Below are 20144 nucleotides of genomic sequence, written 5' to 3' on the forward strand. Positions count from 1 at the left end.
CGGTTGAGAATTGCGACCTGGAGGCGAGAACATCCGGACTTACAAAAACAAATCGAGTTCATTCGTAAACCTGCGCTCCCGCTGCGGTCAATTAAATAACAATTCTTCAGAGCAGTGGAACTAGGCTGGCTATGTGTCTACCGTATGTCGAATGACTTGTGGCTAAAAATAACCACGCAGATTCAAAACGAGGACCCGACAGAGCAACATTGACTTCTTTTTGGGACTGGCCAGTTGTAGCTCAATACTAGGAATAATGAAAGAAGTGGCATTAGTCTAGCAGTGAGAAAAGGCTAACTTATCTGTTCATGAACACTCTTTGAAAACCGTAGTTCTTAACGAGCTTCTGAACTCCGCGCAACTCTGACGTGACTGTTATGGTTCACTCTTGGCATCTCTCGTTAAATTTTTAATATCATGGTGACACATTGGTCATATAAGTGGTATGACCTTCACCTTTACTCCTTAAGGTACAAGATAAGGCTTGTTACGCTTCTAGTTTTTAAACTCACGTCTCAACGTTATTAGCTGAAAGGCGCGGGGTCTACTAATAATAGTCATGGGGTAGGTAGGTCTACCCCGGATTAGGGGGTAAGGGTAATTCCATAGGGAAGCCGAGTAAGTTTGTGTCAGGGGTTTGTTATTCTGGTTTACAGCAGCCAGTGCTGAAATCGCGAAAATAAACTTAGCTGTTTCATAGAAATGAGCAGCATCACGTCAGTCGGATCGGAATGTATGGAACATCCAATTTTTTTATTCGCGAATTCAGCATTGGTCCTATAATAAAAGTTTCACCGTGTGTATTGGGCATTTGTGTATCGAGCACCAGTACTTTTGCCGTCTTTCAATTCACCTCAAACACCTAGGCTAATAAATTAGTGACCGTTTTTTGTGGATAATAAAAGTAATGGTTGACGTCAGACGGCGGCTCGGCTACGTGACGCGGTGCTAGTAGCCTCGTCGTGACGTCACGAGCGCTCGTCTTCGCGGCAATGAGCCCGTTGAAGGCGAAGCACGCAACGACATGTGACTAGGAATATGTTATATCATACTACTGGTATTTGTATTTTTCCGAAAAGGTAAAAAAAAATTTAAAAAAAAAACGGGACTTCATCGCATAACAGTTAACGTTTATATTATGTATTTGGACCGACGTTTCGGACGAGACAGTGCCTACATCCGAACATCCGTACTCACAGGCAGACTAACCTAACTAACGAGGGAGCTTTGGGAGGAACTTTCTTCGTATTTTAATTTAGACGTTTGAGTAAAATTCTTATTTGCTTGAACTATTTTGTATGGCCTTGTTTTTTTATTCCATATTAAATGCTATCATTTCATACCTATCTCTATTCTATTTCTATTTTATATCTCAATGTACGTTTTATTACCGTATAATATGCGGTTACTTTTCTCATACCTATAGCATATTTATGCACTTCGCGTAATCTTCGTAATAGGTAAATCAATAAGGATAAGTGACAGCGCATGCAAAAATCACGGATATTTACCAATAAACATATTAATTCTGTGAAAAGTCGTTTAACAAGTAAACCTGTTCGTGGTTTTCCCCGTATCTTTGTACAGAACAATTCGCATACTCTGATATCAGTTTGACATCTAATGCGAGTTCGACTTCACCCACAAGTTCACTTTTGTTTTTAGGGTTCCGTACCTCAAAAAGGAAAACGGAACCCTTATAGGATCACTCGTGCGTCTGTCTGTCCGCTGTCACAGTCAATTTTCTCCGAAATTACTGAACCGATTAACTTGAAATTTGGCACGCATAAATATGTAAACCTGTGACCCAAAGACGGACATGTAATTTTAATGAAGAAAATTTGATTATAGGGGCCACTTTTGCGGGGTAAAAGTGAAAATTAAAGATCAAAGTTTCTAGAACTATATTTTGTTAACATATCAAATAAAAGAGGTTTTTATAAGTACATATCAAATATATTGTTTTAATAATTTTTAGTAAAGTAATTTTCAAGTGATTTAAGAAAATAGGCAAAAAATGCCCCCCCCCCCCCCCCCCTCCCCGCCCCCTTATCTCCGAAACTACTATGCGTAAAATTTTCAAAAAAATACACGAGATAGTTTTCAATCTATAGATTACAGGAAAACCTATTACCGGCCAAGTGCGAGTAGGTACAACTTTTTCTTTCAACCCGGTTATTAATTATTACCCCCACTAATCAATGTTCAACTTTTTCTATACTACATTTATCATTGTAATAATATTATTAATGAAACACTTGCCTGTAAATTTTTTTTTTTGATAACTTTATTCGTTTTCTTAATAAATCAGTAACCACATTCATAAATAAATTTATTTGAGAAAAATAGCCAATGTTACAACGCCGTCTGTTACTATGCGTTAACTAAACTATTCAATGCTGACTGATCTCCCAAACGGGGACTTTATCCAACAGCTTCTCTGACGCTTCGATCCTGTTGACCTCTATACCAATGTATATTAATCATAAATGAAACGCTTCTTCATGTTCCAGAAGGTCAGTTACCACATTTAATCAAAACCCTCCTTGAACCTTATATAGAATTGTAAAAAAATAATAACAGCGCGATGTAGCCAATGTAACACCGCCATCTACCTTGCAATTTGGTAACTAAACTAGTCAAGACTGATCTCTTTGACGGGAACCTTCTCGAACATCTTCTCGATGGCCTTGACGATCCTGCTGACGATGGCGGTGGTCACGGGCGTGCCCACCTCGTTGTAGATCTCCTTCCAGTTGGTGTTGGCGAACTGGTGGATGGTGTCGGCTGCGGAGGAATAGACACGTCAAATACTAGAGCTGGTAAGAATGAGAAGGCCCATTGATGGTTTAAGATAAATATTGCCAATACAACCCCTCTAGGTACGGAATACAGCGTATGTTGTCAAGCAAGGATAAAATACTCAAAGGTCACATAAAGTAAGAAAAATATATTTGCTTCTAGTAATAAACAGTGGAAGGACACAGGTGTTTTTCTTCGAATATTTATTACAACCTTTATTGCTCCGATGCTGATGTCCAGGTCTGAAGGCTATCCGGCATTGGTCTCAGACTCTATTGTAACCCTTGCAAAGTATAAAAACATAGTCCACCTAAACACATCTCATGGTTTGGTTTAGATGGACGTCTAATTCCTTTAAACCAGGCGTACTCACAACAGCTGGTTGCCGTTGAACAGGGTCTGGAAGGCGAAAACTTTTACGGCATATCTCAACTGTACTCCTTACACTGGATATACTCACAAGCCTGCTGATTGCCGAAAAATAAGTTCTGGAAGGTAAAAACTTCTAGCTGCCAGCAGGTCTCCACTGTAGGTACTCCTCACACTGGAGGTACTCACAAGCCTGCTGGTTGCCGTTGAAGAGGTTCTGGAAGGCGAAGTGCACGTTGGTCTGCACGTCGGAGGTGAACTTCCAGCTGGCCACCTTCCAGAACACGTCCCCGCCCTTCTCCACGTCCGCCGTCTCGATCATGATCTTCACCAGGATGTCACCTGGAAAATACATAGTTGTTGGATACTGTACCTACTCTTGGACTTAGTCCCAAAGTTCAAAAAAGTTTTGTGTCATGGGCATGTTACGATAAGTATGTACAGTTAATTGTTATAGAGTTAATTGTGTTGTAATTACCGCGAATTTGACAGCCCCGTCTAACAAAAGGTTCTAAATTCAAAAACAAAACAAATGCTTCCTGGACTCAGGAAATTAAGATATATAATAGGGCCCATTTACAGCGGACGAACTCGCTGGCAATTTAAAATTACATTACGGACTGCTGAGGTTACATACAATTCAGTACGCCAATCAAATACCGTGATGTAATAAAAGTTAAAACTCTCAGTGCAAATAGATCCATAATTCGATGTAGGGAACAAATCAAATTATTTTATTAAATATTTTTTGATTTGTTTTTTTAAGTAGTAACACTACTATATATAAATTATAAACTGAAATAGATACCATACACTAAAGAAAAAGCGATCAAGCCCACTGGTGGCGAAGCCGGGAATCGAACCCGGGTCTCCAGCTAACGCGGCTGACGTGTTCGACCGCTACACCACCCCGACCGCCCTTTCTTTAGTGTATGGTATCTATTTCAGTTTAGATCCATAATTCTTCATTATAGATGTAGTGCGAAAAGATTTGCCTTCGTATTGTTACGGAAACGTACGAACGTGTCATTCTATTTCAGTCACTCTCAGTACAAGATGTACTGACATTGAATGAACAAGCATGACAAATACGGACGTTTCCGGAATTATATTACGAAGGAAACCCTTTACGCATTATAATCAGTAGGTATACGCCTACAAGATTTATTACAGCAAATATTTGTAACAGCAGTAACAGCACCAACAACATCTCTATAGTTGAGCAGGCACTCAAGGATCTTCGCCCGTTAGCTGCAGCTGGGGCACTCCACAGCAGGTTTATTCTAACAGTGGCTACTACAGAGACAGAGGCAGGACTCACGGATCTTGATCTTGTATTTGCCCTTGCCCTCGATGGGCAGAATGAGCAGCTCGCCTCGAGGGTGTAGTCGCCCGGCAGCTGCAGCTGGGGCACTCCACAGCAGGTTTATTCTAACAGTGGCTACTACAGAGACAGAGGCAGGACTCACGGATCTTGATCTTGTATTTGCCCTTGCCCTCGATGGGCAGGATGAGCAGCTCGCCTCGAGGGTGTAGTCGCCCGGCAGCTGCAGCTGGGGCACTCCACAGCAGGTTTATTCTAACAGTGGCTACTACAGAGGTAAGGCAGGACTCACGGATCTTGATCTTGTATTTGCCCTTGCCCTCGATGGGCAGGATGAGTAGCTTGCCCCCGAGCGTGTAGTCTCCCGTTAGCTGCAGGTTGGGACATTTCACGTCCAGGTTTATTTTCTTTCCGCTGCGTCTGAAACGACATAATGTTGGTATCAGCAAATACAATATTTGACTCTCGTATCAGCGATACTAGTAGGAACAGTAACCTGCGGGCCATTTCACAGTAACATCGACACTTGACACTGAATTCTGTGCCTATTTCTGGGTTGATAAGTAGCATTCCATCCTACTCAGACCTTGTTCAGAGAGTTGAGAATACTCACTCTGCCGTGCGTGTTTATTCTTGAGGCCGCTCTGCACGTGAGGCACAACCTCAGCGCGTTCCCGACCCGCGCGCATCACCACGCCCCCGGGAGGAGCACGCGAGGCCAGCACCTGTTACTTGTTCCGACGAGGAGACTCTCAAAGGCTCGCAAGTCACTTACTGTGCTAGGCCCTAGGATTTATAACGCGCTTCCAGTCGATGTTGTCAACTCAGCCAGTGACACAGTATTCAAAAATAAATTAAAACTTTTCTTAATAAATATGGCTTACTACTCGATTGACGAATACATATCAGGAATTCATTGATCCACATAAGTAGGTATAAAATAATAATAATAAAATCACTGTACCTTCTGATACATAATAACTACTTATATAATTTGTGAATATTTAATAATATCTACCTTGTTCTAAGATGTTGACATGTAAAATTGTTTTTACCAATAAATATTCTGATTCTGATTCATTGTTACTCAGCGTCAATATTTCCTTGTTGAACAGGCAATGAACGCCGAAGTGTCAGTCGGGCGACAATTGTCACTGTTGCGAAATAGGCCACTGACAGTGATAATTACTGTTTATAATTTACCAAATTAAGTATTTATATAAATAAGTTCTGGAAAACCTACAAACATTGATCTAGTTTTGAGTGTTATTATATACCTAAGCTAAGTTTAAACATTTCCAGTTCGTAACTGATTTAAAATACACGCTTTGTATGACACAGGTAAAACGAAAATAACAGTCTTTGAAAATAGCCAATTGGTTGGATGATTTCCTGGCGGGCAATTATGGTCACGCGATAAATGATAAAATAGCAGGCCGTCCCTATCGCACTATTTGTAAGTGCGATAGGGACGGCCCGATATTTTATCATCTATCGCGCGACCATGATTGCCCTACTGGAATAGCCACCGTTAGCATACAGACAATGTGTTTGACACCAAACCGTGTGTATCACGTGCGCATGCGCGTCAGAGACCTACACTACACACTACACTACACGTCATGTAGGCTCGGACGTGATTTTGATAACGCCGGGCGGCTCACCGCAGAGTCACCTGTTCCGGATCTTTGATTATCTTACTTATTTGACTGCTAAATATGCTATATATTTAACAGCTTACCTATAACGCTACGATATTTTCATTTACGAAATCATTTATGGAGTCATCTGCAGTAATTATGACATGACAAAATAGATGACAGCACATTGTCAGCGATTTTGATAGCCTAGGTATGCATTATGCAAGCCCCCGCCCCCGCCTATGCAAATGACAAGCTTTCATAGAATTTCGACATTTAAAATTACACTAGCACCGCTTCTTTATTGTGCAAAAATACTACGATCTACTCATTTCCATAAATTTTCTACATCCTTTTCATGCAGCATGAAAACAAACGTGTTAGGTATCGAGTTCAAATTAATATCCTCAAAAGCTATAAAGTGTTTAATTCAGAAATACATATTCCAACTGATGCTAGTCAAATATCCCACCCCGCATCACTCCCGACGCAAAGGTACTCATCACGCTTACTGCGTTTCCTCGTTGAATCACGATAGATAACCTGGTACCGAGCAGTCATTCTTATATTATTATGTAAATAACCTAACTTAATCATGAATATCATCTAGTCACGGTTCAGTCACGTTTAATCCTAAAAGCCTCAGCTTGTAGAATCACCACAACAGGACAATTGCCCCCGAGCCGAGCTAGCCCCCGCTTAATTGCATACTCATGCTGCTAACAACTATATAAGTATCATCTACTTATCTAGCAGGAAAACTAAATTACTCACAATTAGACTAGAAGTAATTACATCTTTTTTAATGGGTAATATCTTTATCAACGATGCTATCAAGATTATAAGCGTATATGTAGGTACATTTTAAATTAGAAAACTGCTTAAGTCTTAAGACTTGAACTCACGGCCTCGGCCTCTGAAAAGCCTTTATTCGGGTATGTAGTAGCAACTCTCGTGCTCTACCAACTGGTCTACCGAGACCTCATCTATAAGCCAGCGTTTTTTTCAGCGCAGCCCAAGCGCCATTACACTTCTTAGGGCCAGTTGCATCAACCACATTTGACAGACATCATCGTCACGCAGCAGACGACTATGGAACTTCCCATACAATACAATTTAAGGAACGCTTTAACGGTGACAGACCGTTTGATGCAACTGGCCCCTAATCTTAAACGGCTACCGGAGCTTCAGGTCATATTGAAAATCATCCATTTCACCAATATATAGAGACTACTGCAGGTCTTGAACCTTGCAAACATTTGCATAATAAGAATCCCGGTTAATACCCACAAACTACATCCCACGGGGTCTTCTCCGCCAGAATGTGATGATTTCTCAAATTTATTAAAACTAAGTATACAAAATGAACGGGTCATACCTACTTCAGTATATTCTAAACTTTAACCCTAGCTAGATCATAATTAAATTCCTATTATAACCGCAACTATATGAAATCCTTTGATAAAGGTTTTGTGGTACTCTAAATTAGAACATACAGACATTAATATCTAAACTAATTGTATTGGTGCGATCAAACTAATATGGATTGAGTCATTAATAAAAACCCAATTTTTATCGCTCTATAATTATTTGTTAAAGTGAATCCGTTTTAAGAAAACCACTAAATGTGTATGACTCAGATAAGATGCCGCCTTTGTCGGAAAAGATAGATTAAGAATTTAATATCAATACGTGTATAAGTTAACTAACAGGCTTAAACAAAAAACAGAGAGTGTGTAATGAATGTAATGATTATATTTTAGGTACTACTCTTTGATGTGTAGTGTAATTACAAGCACCTTAAAAAACTGAAAATAACCCTTGTTTAGACTCGTTTGGATGAAGTTGAAGAGTGGCGACTTCACCGATCCACCACCTTTCTGAATTTTCAATTGCTTTTGTAACTGAATTTTAGTTTAAATTACGATCACGTAGATATCGTATCTGAAAGTAATCTTATCCTTATTATTAATTACTTATAATAATTGAGTTACAAATTCATAACAGGTATAATATATGACTAGTGATGTACAATCTTCGTCGTGAAGGCAATATTTTGGAAATATTGCCAACAGTGATACACTAATAAAGTAAGGAAGTAATAATCTAATAATGAATATCGGATATTTGAATAACTTTTTTATTATCGCTTTTTGTAAATCAATTAACAAACTGACAAAACGTGAACACTATAGGAAATGGTAAGCTTTTGACAGCATGCTAAATATTAAAACTTATGGTTCTACCTGCTGACTGCTTTAATATTCATTAAGTTTGATGAACCCGAAAACTATACTAATGTGTGTATAAAAAATAATTAGTATATTACATTATGATTTTCTACCCATTTTTCCGTATATTTACCTACCTAGTTTTCATTTTGAAAATTACCTCGCTATAGTTTTTCAAAGGCCGAAGTTCTCATGTCAATCAATTTTTAGTTCCATCCGTCTACGATAAAATAGAAAAAGTCCAAGTACCTATTTAATAACAATTCACGGAACTAGTTACAGCAATAATGTATAATTGAAGCATAAGAAACTGTGGCTATTGTAATCCTGACGTTTTTTATACGAGGCATCCTTCTAACTTCTAACGTTTGCATAACCGTTGAACCGCTGTCATTGGGTCGTAAACCAATTTAGCATTATCCTACAGGCCTGTACACGCTACAACAATTATGTTGTATCTGTGTAATGTTATACACGTGTAATTAGTATAACTATACATTAAGATAATTATAATTAAAGTTATTAAACTTGTCTTGTGAAGTCGGGTGTTTTTTTTAGGGTTCTGTAGTCAACTATTAGGGTTCCGTAGTCAACTAGGAACCCTTATAGTTTCGCCATGTCTGTCTGTCTGTCTGTCTATCTGTCTGTCTGTCTGTCTGTCTGTCTGTCTGTCTGTCTGTCCGTCCGTCCGTCCGTCCGTCCGTCCGTCCGTCCGTCCGTCCGTCCGTCCGTCCGTCCGTCCGTCCGTCCGTCCGTCCGTCCGTCCGTCCGTCCGTCCGTCCGTCCGTCCGTCCGTCCGTCCGTCCGACCGCGAATAATCTCAGTAACCGTTAGCACTAGAAAGCTGAAATTTGGTACCAATATGTATATCAATCACGCCGACAAAGTGCAAAATAAAAAATGAAAAAAAAAATGTTTTATTAGGGTACCCCCCCCCCTACATGTAAAGTGGGGGCTGATATTTTTTTCATTCCAACCCCAACGTGTGATATATTGTTGGATAGGTATTTAAAAATGATGGTTTTTTGATAATATTAATATATTCGGAAATAATCGCTCCTAAAGGAAAAAAAAGTGCGTCCCCCCCTCTAACTTTTGAACCGTATGTTTAAAAAATAAGAAAAAAAATCACAAAAGTAGAACTTTATAAAGACTTTCTAGGAAAATTATTTTGAACTTGATAGGTTCAGTAGTTTTTGAGAAAAATACGGAAAACTACGGAACCCTACACTGAGCGTGGCCCGACACGCCCTTGGCCGGTTTTTTTAATAACCTTTGAGATTGCAGGGTTTTCATCTAATCTGATATCAAATAGATAAAGTAAACCCTAGTACTGCAGTTCATCGTTATCATTGCACGGTCACTTCACGGGTGTCATCATTTTTCACGTGGTCATAACAGTTTAGGGCTCGCTCCACGCTCACAATTTTGAGCAGCCTTGATATTTAAAAATATCTGAAGCAATCATATTTTTATCAAGTCCTCAAATTGCAATATCAGATTTTATTTCAAACCCTTTTAACCAATTTTAATTTTTAAACCCCTTGGCCGATCCGATATAATATCTGAGATTACACAACGAAGCCTTTTTTTCGGGTCTCTATTGGTTCCCATAATTTTTTTAGTCCGATTTTTACAATCCATAACGTTGTTAGTCATAATTTTTAATAGTCATATTATCATTAGTCATAAAGTTGAATGTCAGAAATTGGAGGTCAGATTTTTGCAAGTCATCATTATTGTTAGTCATAAACATTGTTTGGCATAATAATCAAATTGCATTTTGTATTATGGACATAATGTTGAAAGCAATAAACATGTTTGTCATAATTGTCGTAAAGTATATTTTCGCAAGTAATAATGATTACTGTCCACATTAACTTTAAGCATAACATTCAATGGGATCTATATTATTTTTCATTATAAGGAACACAAGGTAACTAACGAACCTACCCGAGAAATGAAAATTTTCTCGTTGGGCTCACTGATTTTCCCGCCATTTCGTCTTTTACATGTTATGTGTTTAATTTTTTCATGTTGCTTTTAAGAATATTAGGCCCGGCCAGCGATTCGACGGAGCCCCACTATGCGGGGCTCCTATTTCTGCTCTGAATGACACAAGGTAACTAACGAACCTACCCGAGAAATGAAAATTTTCTCGTTGGGCTCACTGATTTTCCCGCCATTTCGTCTTTTACATGTTATGTGTTTTATTTTTTCATGTTGCTTTTAAAAGTATTAGGCCCGCCAGCGATTCGACGGAGCCTCGCTATGCGGGGCTCCTATTTTTGCTCTGAATGACACAAGGTAACTAGTGAACCTAGCTGAGAAATGAGGATTAAAATACTCAATGAGCTCACTGTATTCCCGCCATTTCTTCCTTTGCATGCTGATTTTTGTAGTATTCGGCTTCGTCAACGAGTAGAAGGGGGGCAGGGGTCCTATTTCCGTTCTAATGGACGCGAGGTAAATGCGGACTACCAATAAAGTCATAAGGTATAATGTATCGATTGTCCACATTTTCGTTAGTCATAATTTGGTTTTTCTCAAAAACGCGTAACTTTTCAGGATTGCCATAAAACAAACCTAACCTAACCTATCTATAGGTGACCCTAATGAAACCGTTTCAGAATTATGACTAATGATAATCTGGCTAACAAAGGGATCCGTTTTAAATGTTATATTCATCAACTTTCTTGATTCTAAGATTATAGTATTCTATAATATGGGTTGTTAACGTTAGAACTATTAAACGTTATTCGTAACAAAGATTATGACTTATGAGGTTTATGCCTTAAAACTGTATGCAGAACAATCAGTAGGGCTTCAAAAAATATGCCTAGTAATATTTCTGGATAATTATTGTTATGCCTTTCAATTTTATACTCATCAACTTTATGATTTTTAAGGTTATGGCATCCAATATTATGGGTTGTTAAGGTTAGTACCATTAAGCATTATTCGTAACAAAAATTATGACTAGTGATGTTTATGACCACAAAATATATGAATAACAACTTATGACTAACGAAATTCTGACCAAAAAGTTTATGGGAAAGAAAGGGGTCCCCTTTTTTTCACATATTTTATAGGCAAGCCTCATATTTTATGGGGTGCATGGAAGGAGCCTCCCCGCAAGACGCAATCCGAGCAATTGATGTGTTTTACGAGACACCCAAGCGTCTGGCGCACCCTGGGCAACGGTCACCACCTGTGATGACCGGCTAATCCTTCCTCCACGATGGTTTCTACAAATTCTAATGCGAAATATACATGCGATCAAAAAAGGCACTTTTCAGCGCCAGCCCTGACTGTCGTTTCTATAAATATAGAGGGCTTCTCGGATGACAAAGCACAACTTCTGTCTGAAATGTGCCGCGAGACACAGTGCAACATCTTATGCATTCAAGAAACCCACCGTGACATAGGCCATCAACGGCCGCAAATACCCGGAATGACATTAACAGCTGAAATTCCGCATGCAAAACATGGCAGCGCGATTTTTACAAGACCGGACACCCAGATTACTTCTTCTTCTTGTGTTGTTAGGGAAACTATGGAGCTAATAACCCTGGACATCGGTCAATGTACGATTACTTCAGTCTATAAGCCGCCTCCGCAAACTTTCCTACCATGGGACGTATCCCCACAAGGCGACCAACGGCCTGCTATCATCATAGGGGATTTCAACAGCCACAGCACTACATGGGGATACCGAGATACCAACGCAGATGGTGAAAAAGTGGAGGCATGGGCTGAAGCGAACGGACTGATTCTCCTGCATAACCCCAAACTACCGTCCTCTTTCAACAGCGGTCGCTGGAAGCGCGGCTACAACCCGGACCTAATTTTCACAAACGAAAGGATAAGCTCTCAGTGCATTAAAACTGTCTGTAAACCGATCCCGCGAACACAACATAGACCCCTAATGTGTAGAGTCCAGGCAGTTGTGCAACCTGCTAAAGTCCCGTTCCGACGCCGCTTTAATTTCCTAAAGGCCGACTGGAACGCTTTCTCTAGCGGCTTGGACAGGAACATATATGGTCTGCCACCGATGGCGTCGGAATACGACAATTTCATTAAAATCATCAGAAGCGTTTCATGCCAGACCATACCAAGAGGGTGCCGCACCCGTCATATCCCGGACTTGATCCAACCTCCGCTGAACTCCTCAAAACTTACGAAACCTTGTACTGCGACGACCCTTTCTCGGAGGATACCGTGTTGGCGGGAGAGCACTTGATGCGGGAAATAGCAAATAGCCGAAGGGATAGATGGTGTGAAACAGTGATCAACACAGATATGACCCATAACAGCAAGAAAGCCTGGTCAAACCTACGAAAGCTCACTGGTGAACCACCGCCACCAACAAACCCAGGCCATGTCACGGCTAACAAAGTAGCAACCCAGCTCTTGCTCAATGGCAAATCTACTAATCGGACGCCAAAACTGACCCCATTAGCTACAGAACAGCACAACCACACCGATTTAAGTAGACCGTTTAACCATCACGAACTTGGTACTGCAATTAAGTCCATGAAAAACGGGAAAGCTGCAGGCATCGACGATCTGACTGTAGAGCAAATAAAACACCTAGGACCAAAAGCCATGAATTGGCTCCTCAAGCTCTATAACAACTGTCTGGCGACGCTCAAGATACCTAAGGCATGGCGCAAGTCTAAGATCATCGCTCTTCTCAAACCTGGAAAAGATCCATCAGATGCAAAAAGCTACCGGCCGATTTCCCTGCTGTGCCACACCTATAAGTTGTTCGAACGATTGCTCCTAAATCGCCTTGCTCCAGTCATTGATCCACTTCTAATCCCAGAACAAGCTGGCTTTCGGCCGGGGAAGTCCTGTACCAGTCAAACGCTGAAACTCACGCAGCACATAGAGGATGGCTACGAGATGGGTTTGGTAACTGGCGTAGTCTTTGTTGATCTAACGGCTGCCTATGATACAGTGAACATACAACGATTGCTTTCTAAGGTTGGCAGTATGACTAAGGACGTGGGCTTCATTAATATTCTCCGTGAATTGCTTCATAATCGTCGATTCCAGGTTCACCTCCAACTGGAAAAAAGTCGCTGGCGTATCCAAAAAAACGGCCTCCCTCAGGGAAGCGTTCTGGCTCCGATCCTGTTCAATATATACACTAACGATCAGCCAGTAACGCCCGGAACACGGCGGTTTGCGTACGCGGATGACCTGGCAATAGCAATACAGAGCGACAACTTCGAAGATATTGAGAGAGGACTATCAACAGCCTTGGAGGGCCAATCCAGATACTACAATGCCAACTTCCTTAAACAGAACCCTACAAAGACACAGTCGTGCGCATTCCACCTGCGAAATAGGGACGCAAATAGACCGCTCAACATAATCTGGGACGGAACTGACATTGAATATTGCCAGAACCCGAGGTACCTGGGAATTACACTGGATAGAACTCTTTCTTTCAAAAGCCACTGTATAAATACACGCCAAAAGGTCACAACCAGAAACAACCTCCTGAGGAAACTTACTACAACGCACTGGGGCGCCTCTGCTCACACACTCCGCACCACCGGTCTGGCACTCTGCTATTCGGCGGGTGAATATGCAAGCCCGGTGTGGCACCGCTCCCCCCATGCAGGACAAGTTTCTTCAGCTCTCAATGACACCTGCCGCATAATAACCGGTTGTCTGAAACCCACCCCTCTCAACAAGCTCTACCCTCTGGCGGGTATAGCGCCCCCGGAGACACGCAGGGAGGTGGCCTGCGCTGTGGAAAAACTCAAACAAGAGCAAGACCCAAGACACCCTCTCCACGGACACGAACTACCGCCGCCGCGTCTAAAGAGCCGAAGAAGCTTTATGAGGTTCACCACTGCTATCAGTGCCCCACCACCCGAAAATCGGCTAGCACACTGGCAAAGTACTCGCGCTCCTCCTGAAGACTACGTTCGTCCCGCCGAAATGCTCCCAGCCGGGCATAAACAACCATGGCCGACCTGGAAAGCCTTAAACAGACTGCGTTCCCAAGTTGGCCGGAGCAAGGAGAACTTGGTAAAGTGGGGCAGCCTAAGCTGCTCAGACATCTTATGCACATGTGGGACGGCTCCCCAAACCATGACACACATGCTGTGCTGCCCAGCAAACCCACACACATGCTCAGTGGAAGATCTACGGGACGCGACAGACAGGGCAATAAGCGTCGCGACCTTCTGGTCCCGCTTAATATAAAAAGAAAAGAAACCATCGACACGAGAAGAAGAAGAGATAGGCAAGCCAATACTTTTTTGCGATTTAGAATTCATGCCAGATAATAAAAATAGCTCAGTGGGTATCGTAAAACGAATCGAAACCGGCGTGTAAAGCCGTTAAACATAAAAACTTACTTGAAATTAGGAATATCACAGTTCTTGAGCCCCTTGACGGTGGTGTCCCGCATGTCGAGCTCGAGCCCCGCCTCGCGGGAGCCCGCCTTGTCGATGGCCATGGGGTCGAGCGGCTGCACGCCCAGCGCGGGGATGCCGGCCGTCACCACGGGGATGGCCTTCTTGGCCGACGCCAGCAGGCACGCGCTGTCCGACGCCTTGCACGCCGTCAGGAACGGCGCTGGAAACGGCGTTTAACAGATGTTATCTCTTGTGGGGTCACTGAATGGCACAAACGCTCACGAAACGAAACGCTAGTAGATATCTATCTCTATCGCTCTTGCGTATTGGCGCGACAGAGCCAGACTACTTTTCGCGGCGTTTCGTTTTCGTTTTGCGTCGGAGTAATGCCATTCGGCTACGGGGCCAGGGCTGGGTTTATAGTTCGCATTATGCTGAATTGAGAACATTTTGTGATGTACCTACATTAGATCTGATATCGTCTGCTTTTATTGCTCTTGTAGTCTTTTCGTCTGTAAATAACAATATGTTCATACATGTAATTTGATCGTTGAATTCTAACTTACGAGTAAAATCTTGTAAAGCTGTACGAGTAGTTTATATTTCGACGACTGTGAATATAGTAGAATAAAAGTAACTTAAAAAAAATCACTTGCCTTCCCTTCATACCTCTCTATCGTCCGTCATCTCATCACTCACTCGATTTCGTTTCATAATTACCATCTCTCGCACAGACCGTCGAGTTTCTTCCGTGATCACCTTCCACGATCATTAGTATTCGTAATACCTTTCTCGCCACACGATTTACGTCCCTTCGCATATCATGCTTGCAGTTTTAGAGTAGAAGTATTTAACTAAATATGGGATGCTATTTAATTAAATTAACGCTTGTTGTGCAATAAATATTCCAACCCGTATAAATCCCAAGGTTAGGACCGTCATAAAAGTGCATGGACCTAAACTAAGTAAAACAAAACAAATTTTCTAAAATACAAGATGGGCTTTTATTTATAGGTTTATAGGTATCGCAAATTGACATTTAGCAAAACTTTTTTTGGCAAGTATTTGTTTCCCAAAATATTTACTTGGTCAAATTTCATTTTACCAAATATTATTTAGTCAAAGGTATTGTTAGGCAAAATTTCCATTTCCCAATATATTGTAATTAAATGGTGCACTGGAAATTTGTTTGTTGATTTTATACTATGTGTCCAAGATTTGTGTGAAATAATGTGTATGTCGTACCTACTTTTTTTCCTCCTGCGGCAATGTCAAGGATGACAATTTCACTTACATGTCCGGATACATTCTATTAATAAGAAACCTTATGTTTTCAAGACCTTTATGTTCTATTAATTTTTAATTACTTTAAAACGCCATTTGATCACTGTCAACCTAACACGCTCCTCCTCGCTTCGCTCGTCGTCGCACCTAAGCTGACCCTGTCACACACGAGTTTTCTGTTACAATACTAATAAAATTATTACATTACATTTATGCCTTGTAATATTTATTGTCAAACGTGGTTTTGGATGGTGTAATTTGTAGAAACATTTTTTGACAAAAAAATAGTTGACAAAATAATTTTGTCCAGTAATATTAGTTTGACAAAAATAAAGTTGAGCAAACTTTTCGTGTCCAACTGAAGCCTTGGGAATAAAACTGAAATTATCATTTGACAATTTTAAGTTAAATTTTCCAAAAAAATCTTCGGTAAATTAAATGAATCCCGTAGAAATGAAAATGCAAATGCCTAAATATTTTCGAAATTTGCGATGTGAAAATTTTGACCAAACATGTTTTTGGGATATAAGTTTTGCCATTAAAAACGTTTGCGAAATAAAGTTTTGACTAAATAAAATTTGACTAAGTAAAATTGTGCCAAATGATAATTTGACCAAACAAAATCATTGCGAAACATACCTTTGCCAAACAATACTTTGGGAAATGAAACTATTGCGAAATGATTATTGGGAAATGAAATTTGACGAAACGTTTTTTGGCGAAACGGCAGGACACCAGTATCTAGTCTACAATCAATTGTTTGACCGCAGAGTCCTCCACGCGAAATCGGAATTCTATCCTCCACTCCGAGCGAAGGATTATTATTTTCAAATGAATATTGCACTTGTGTTGTAGAAATTCAAATGTTTAAAAGATCTACTGGATGTTATAAAATTTTATGATAAGATGAGAACATTACCGACGTCATTATATCCTTATACAGTTGAAGCATTTTCTCAAATCTGGGTCAACTTATCTAAGATTCTCAAGAACATTTAAGCTTGTGTTTGCTATTTTAAATAAACTTAGATTTTACAGCAAAACTAGAATGCGTGTCTGTGACATACGCAATACAATCGAAATCAAACAGACTTTACCACATTGAATTAAGTAAGTACCAAAATAATTAGAAAATGAGTAGGGCCCAAGTGATCGAAAATATTGCCAACAGGAATATTCCCGGAAATATTGCCCACAGTAACAATTCTGAACGCTCCAGACAGACGGCGCGGCGAGCTAACAATGCGCGCGCTAGGCTTGTGTCGTTCACGAACTATGAACTGTTAGGAATAAAATCCGATCAATGACCGAAATGAACTGAATCTTTCCGTGCTCTGAGAATCGGTCTTTGCTCATTTAGTTCAGTATAGGATCGGCGAGCGCGAGCGGTTTGGATCGAGAACGAATGTGTGACTGCGCCGACCGAGAGCGAGAGCTACTTAGCAGAGCAACAAAAAAAGTCAAGTTTTCATATTAAACTTCGGTTACTTACAACCTTTCGGCCCGGAATGTTACTATCTGTGGACTATTTGTGTAATTTTGACACTATTCGGTCCCATTCGTTCTGATTTTTCCGACCGCAGTGATCGCTGGTCTGGCTGAACTAAATGAGCAAAAGACCTAAAAGAGCGAACTAGTTCATGGGAGCGATTGAACGAGATCGGAGCGCTCCGATCAACGAACGAAACGGCACAAGCCTAGCGCGCGCGACCTTACCTGGCAGTATTGGCAATAACTGTGATACTTTCTGAAGGCTTTCTTCATTCTTTGCTGATTCATGTAAATAGGTAGTTTCGTGATGCAACGTGGATCTTTCCTCAAATAGTGTTGTTTATTTTAAAGTTAAATCTAATTGACTGTAGAAGTAATGGTATTTTTAACCATTTATATCTTATTATGTTACCATTATAATATACAGTCCAGTCTCGAGGCTTGCGTCGCTGAGATCTGAGGCATTGATTCGTAGCTTTTTGCAATGAGTTTTTTTTTTATTGATTAAAAAACATTACTACACACAATAATAATATAAGTATACATACATAATTTTTTTTTACAGTTTAAAATAAATTTGAAAATGCATGTAAATTAGGGATTTACATGCATGTTTCGATTACCTACCTAAGCAATTAATTATTGTTTACCATCCGTTGTCATTATTTGACTTGACAAGTTTAGAGTTTTTCAGCGATGTATTAAACATCGCCATTGTTCTTAGAGCATTAGCCGTTATGGTGCATACATTAAAGTTAATGTATGCATATTTCGTTGATTTTATTTTTTACCGGGAAGGAAGTATGTATGTGCAAAAATAAATATTAAGAGTTACCTACGCATATTCAAATTTTCTTATTTTAACGCAAGCTAACATATCATCATACATTCGAGTATCTTTATACGATTGTTTGCAAATGATGTAATGTTTTTAACAAACGGGTAAGTTACTGAAAACCATTACATTAGTGTATGCTCAATATGTCTCGAGTTTCTTTGATGTTTATGTTGTGATTCTTTTAATAATATCGTATAAGGAGTAAAAGTCGTGAAAGTTTAAATCAATGCTTTATAAATCTCTCTTTTTTTGCGTTGCGCCGTTGAACTTATCCGCTGAGCAAAATAATGGCCAGCCCTCTGGCGCTTATAGACAGCTCTTTATATGTATGTAGAGGCGATACGCACTAGGCCACGTCCCTCGGCCCCAGGGTTTCAACCCCAAGCGCCGCAAATATGTAGCTGACGAGAGTAACATACTTGCGACGTTTCAGGTCTTTAGCCAAAGATGCAGCCGCACCAACGCCTTTGGTGCTTGAAACATCTCTTAAATTCTTAAACCACTTAAATGGAGATGTGACTATTGAACGTACATTTTTTTTTATATTCTAGGAAAATAATCTTAAAGCTAAAAGAAAATAAATGCCCTTACCGGGATTCGAACCCAGCACCGCGCCTTAGCAGGCAGGGTCACTTCACTACCGACTGAGGCAGACCGGTCGTCGGTTTTATTTTTTTATTTGAGTAATTATGTATCTTACCAACATTGGCTCTCGCACCGCACACCAGAACACAAACAACGAGCAGCAACTTCATGATCTACTACTAATGGGTGCCTGACACCTTAACGACTCGTCGCGTCAACAATGAGGGCCGGAGGCTGCGCGCTCCGCTTTATACGGTGCTAAATACTGTCGTCCCGTAAACCAGATCATCTACACTCAGAGCTAGCTGGCAAATTATGATACACCTTTAAGTCAATATTCTTTATCACAAAAAAGGGAGGCAACAGAGGTATAACCCTCGCGCCGGCAGCTTTCTCGCGCAAAGAATTGCTATTGCAATACAGCGCGGGAATGCTGCCTGCGTGATGGGCACCTTGCCGAGAATCCAGGGCTTAGACTTTTAGGTATTTTTATTTTTTAGATAGGTTTAGTTTTAGTTTTCTAAGTCTAGTATAATTTTAACAGTATAATTTGTAGTATGTATTTCTTTCTAATAATAAACAAAAAACTATTTAAGATCTTTTGTATAAAACTTAAACTTATTTTTTATTAAAGAATAAGGATTGAAGGGAGGCGGATTAAGTCTGTTTTTTGTTTGTACTGACGAAGTGAGATAAAAGCGTTCAATTTTTTTAACGCCAAAACCTATATCCATTATTTACTTTATATTCTTACGTTGAGAAAAATATAGATGCAGAGATCCATCCATTTTTATTTTTCTCATATGTTTAGGAAAAATTCAAAAACGTGTCATATATTATGAGAATTGAGGAAAAATATTTGAAGATGGCAGAAAAATAAAATATTTGTATATACTATTGTATTTGTTACTCTAAGCGGTAGATCATTAACGGCTCCATTTCATGCATTGCCTCTTGTTTATGGTCCTATTGTTGACCATAGAGGGCAATTTCAACGTACACTGACATCAAAATTATATCAGACTTTTTTTTTATTAACTTGTATTATAGTACATTTCACTCTTACTTACCCTTTTATGTCATGGTGCGAGCGGGAGCACGATACGTGAAGTATTAAAATACAGATATTATTCTGATGTCTGTTTACATTCGAACACTTAGTTTATTCATTACTTAACAAGAATACGCCAACGTGAAAGA

The 20144-nt window shown here is 40.2% G+C and overlaps 1 protein-coding gene across 1 annotated transcript; it reads right to left on the reverse strand.

The window, feature by feature from the left end:
- Positions 1-2267: 2267 nt before the first annotated feature.
- On the reverse strand, positions 2268-19182 carry LOC125229380 (protein takeout-like). Its single transcript, XM_048134204.1, has 5 exons — positions 19060-19182; positions 14747-14966; positions 4788-4915; positions 3361-3513; positions 2268-2787 (listed from the first exon to the last, which is right to left on the reverse strand). Exons 1-5 carry the CDS (start codon positions 19112-19114, stop codon positions 2636-2638), a joined length of 708 nt encoding a protein of 235 aa, XP_047990161.1. The 5' UTR covers positions 19115-19182; the 3' UTR covers positions 2268-2635.
- Between the last annotated feature and the right edge of the window lie 962 nt (positions 19183-20144).

The sequence above is a fragment of the Leguminivora glycinivorella genome, chromosome 9 (assembly GCF_023078275.1).
Source record: "Leguminivora glycinivorella isolate SPB_JAAS2020 chromosome 9, LegGlyc_1.1, whole genome shotgun sequence".
Taxonomy (NCBI): Eukaryota; Metazoa; Arthropoda; class Insecta; order Lepidoptera; family Tortricidae; genus Leguminivora; species Leguminivora glycinivorella.

Bases quoted from the DNA above. Each gene is read 5' to 3' on its own strand.
- LOC125229380 (XM_048134204.1), bottom strand. From the start codon at position 19,114: ATGAAGTTGCTGCTCGTTGTTTGTGTTCTGGTGTGCGGTGCGAGAGCC. The intron at 14,967-19,059 runs GTAAGATACATA...CGCCGTTTCCAG, and splicing joins CGGTGCGAGAGCCAATGTTG to CGCCGTTCCTGACGGCGTGC. The intron at 2,788-3,360 runs GTGAGTACCTCC...ATTCCTCCGCAG, and splicing joins CAACGGCAACCAGCAGGCTT to CCGACACCATCCACCAGTTC.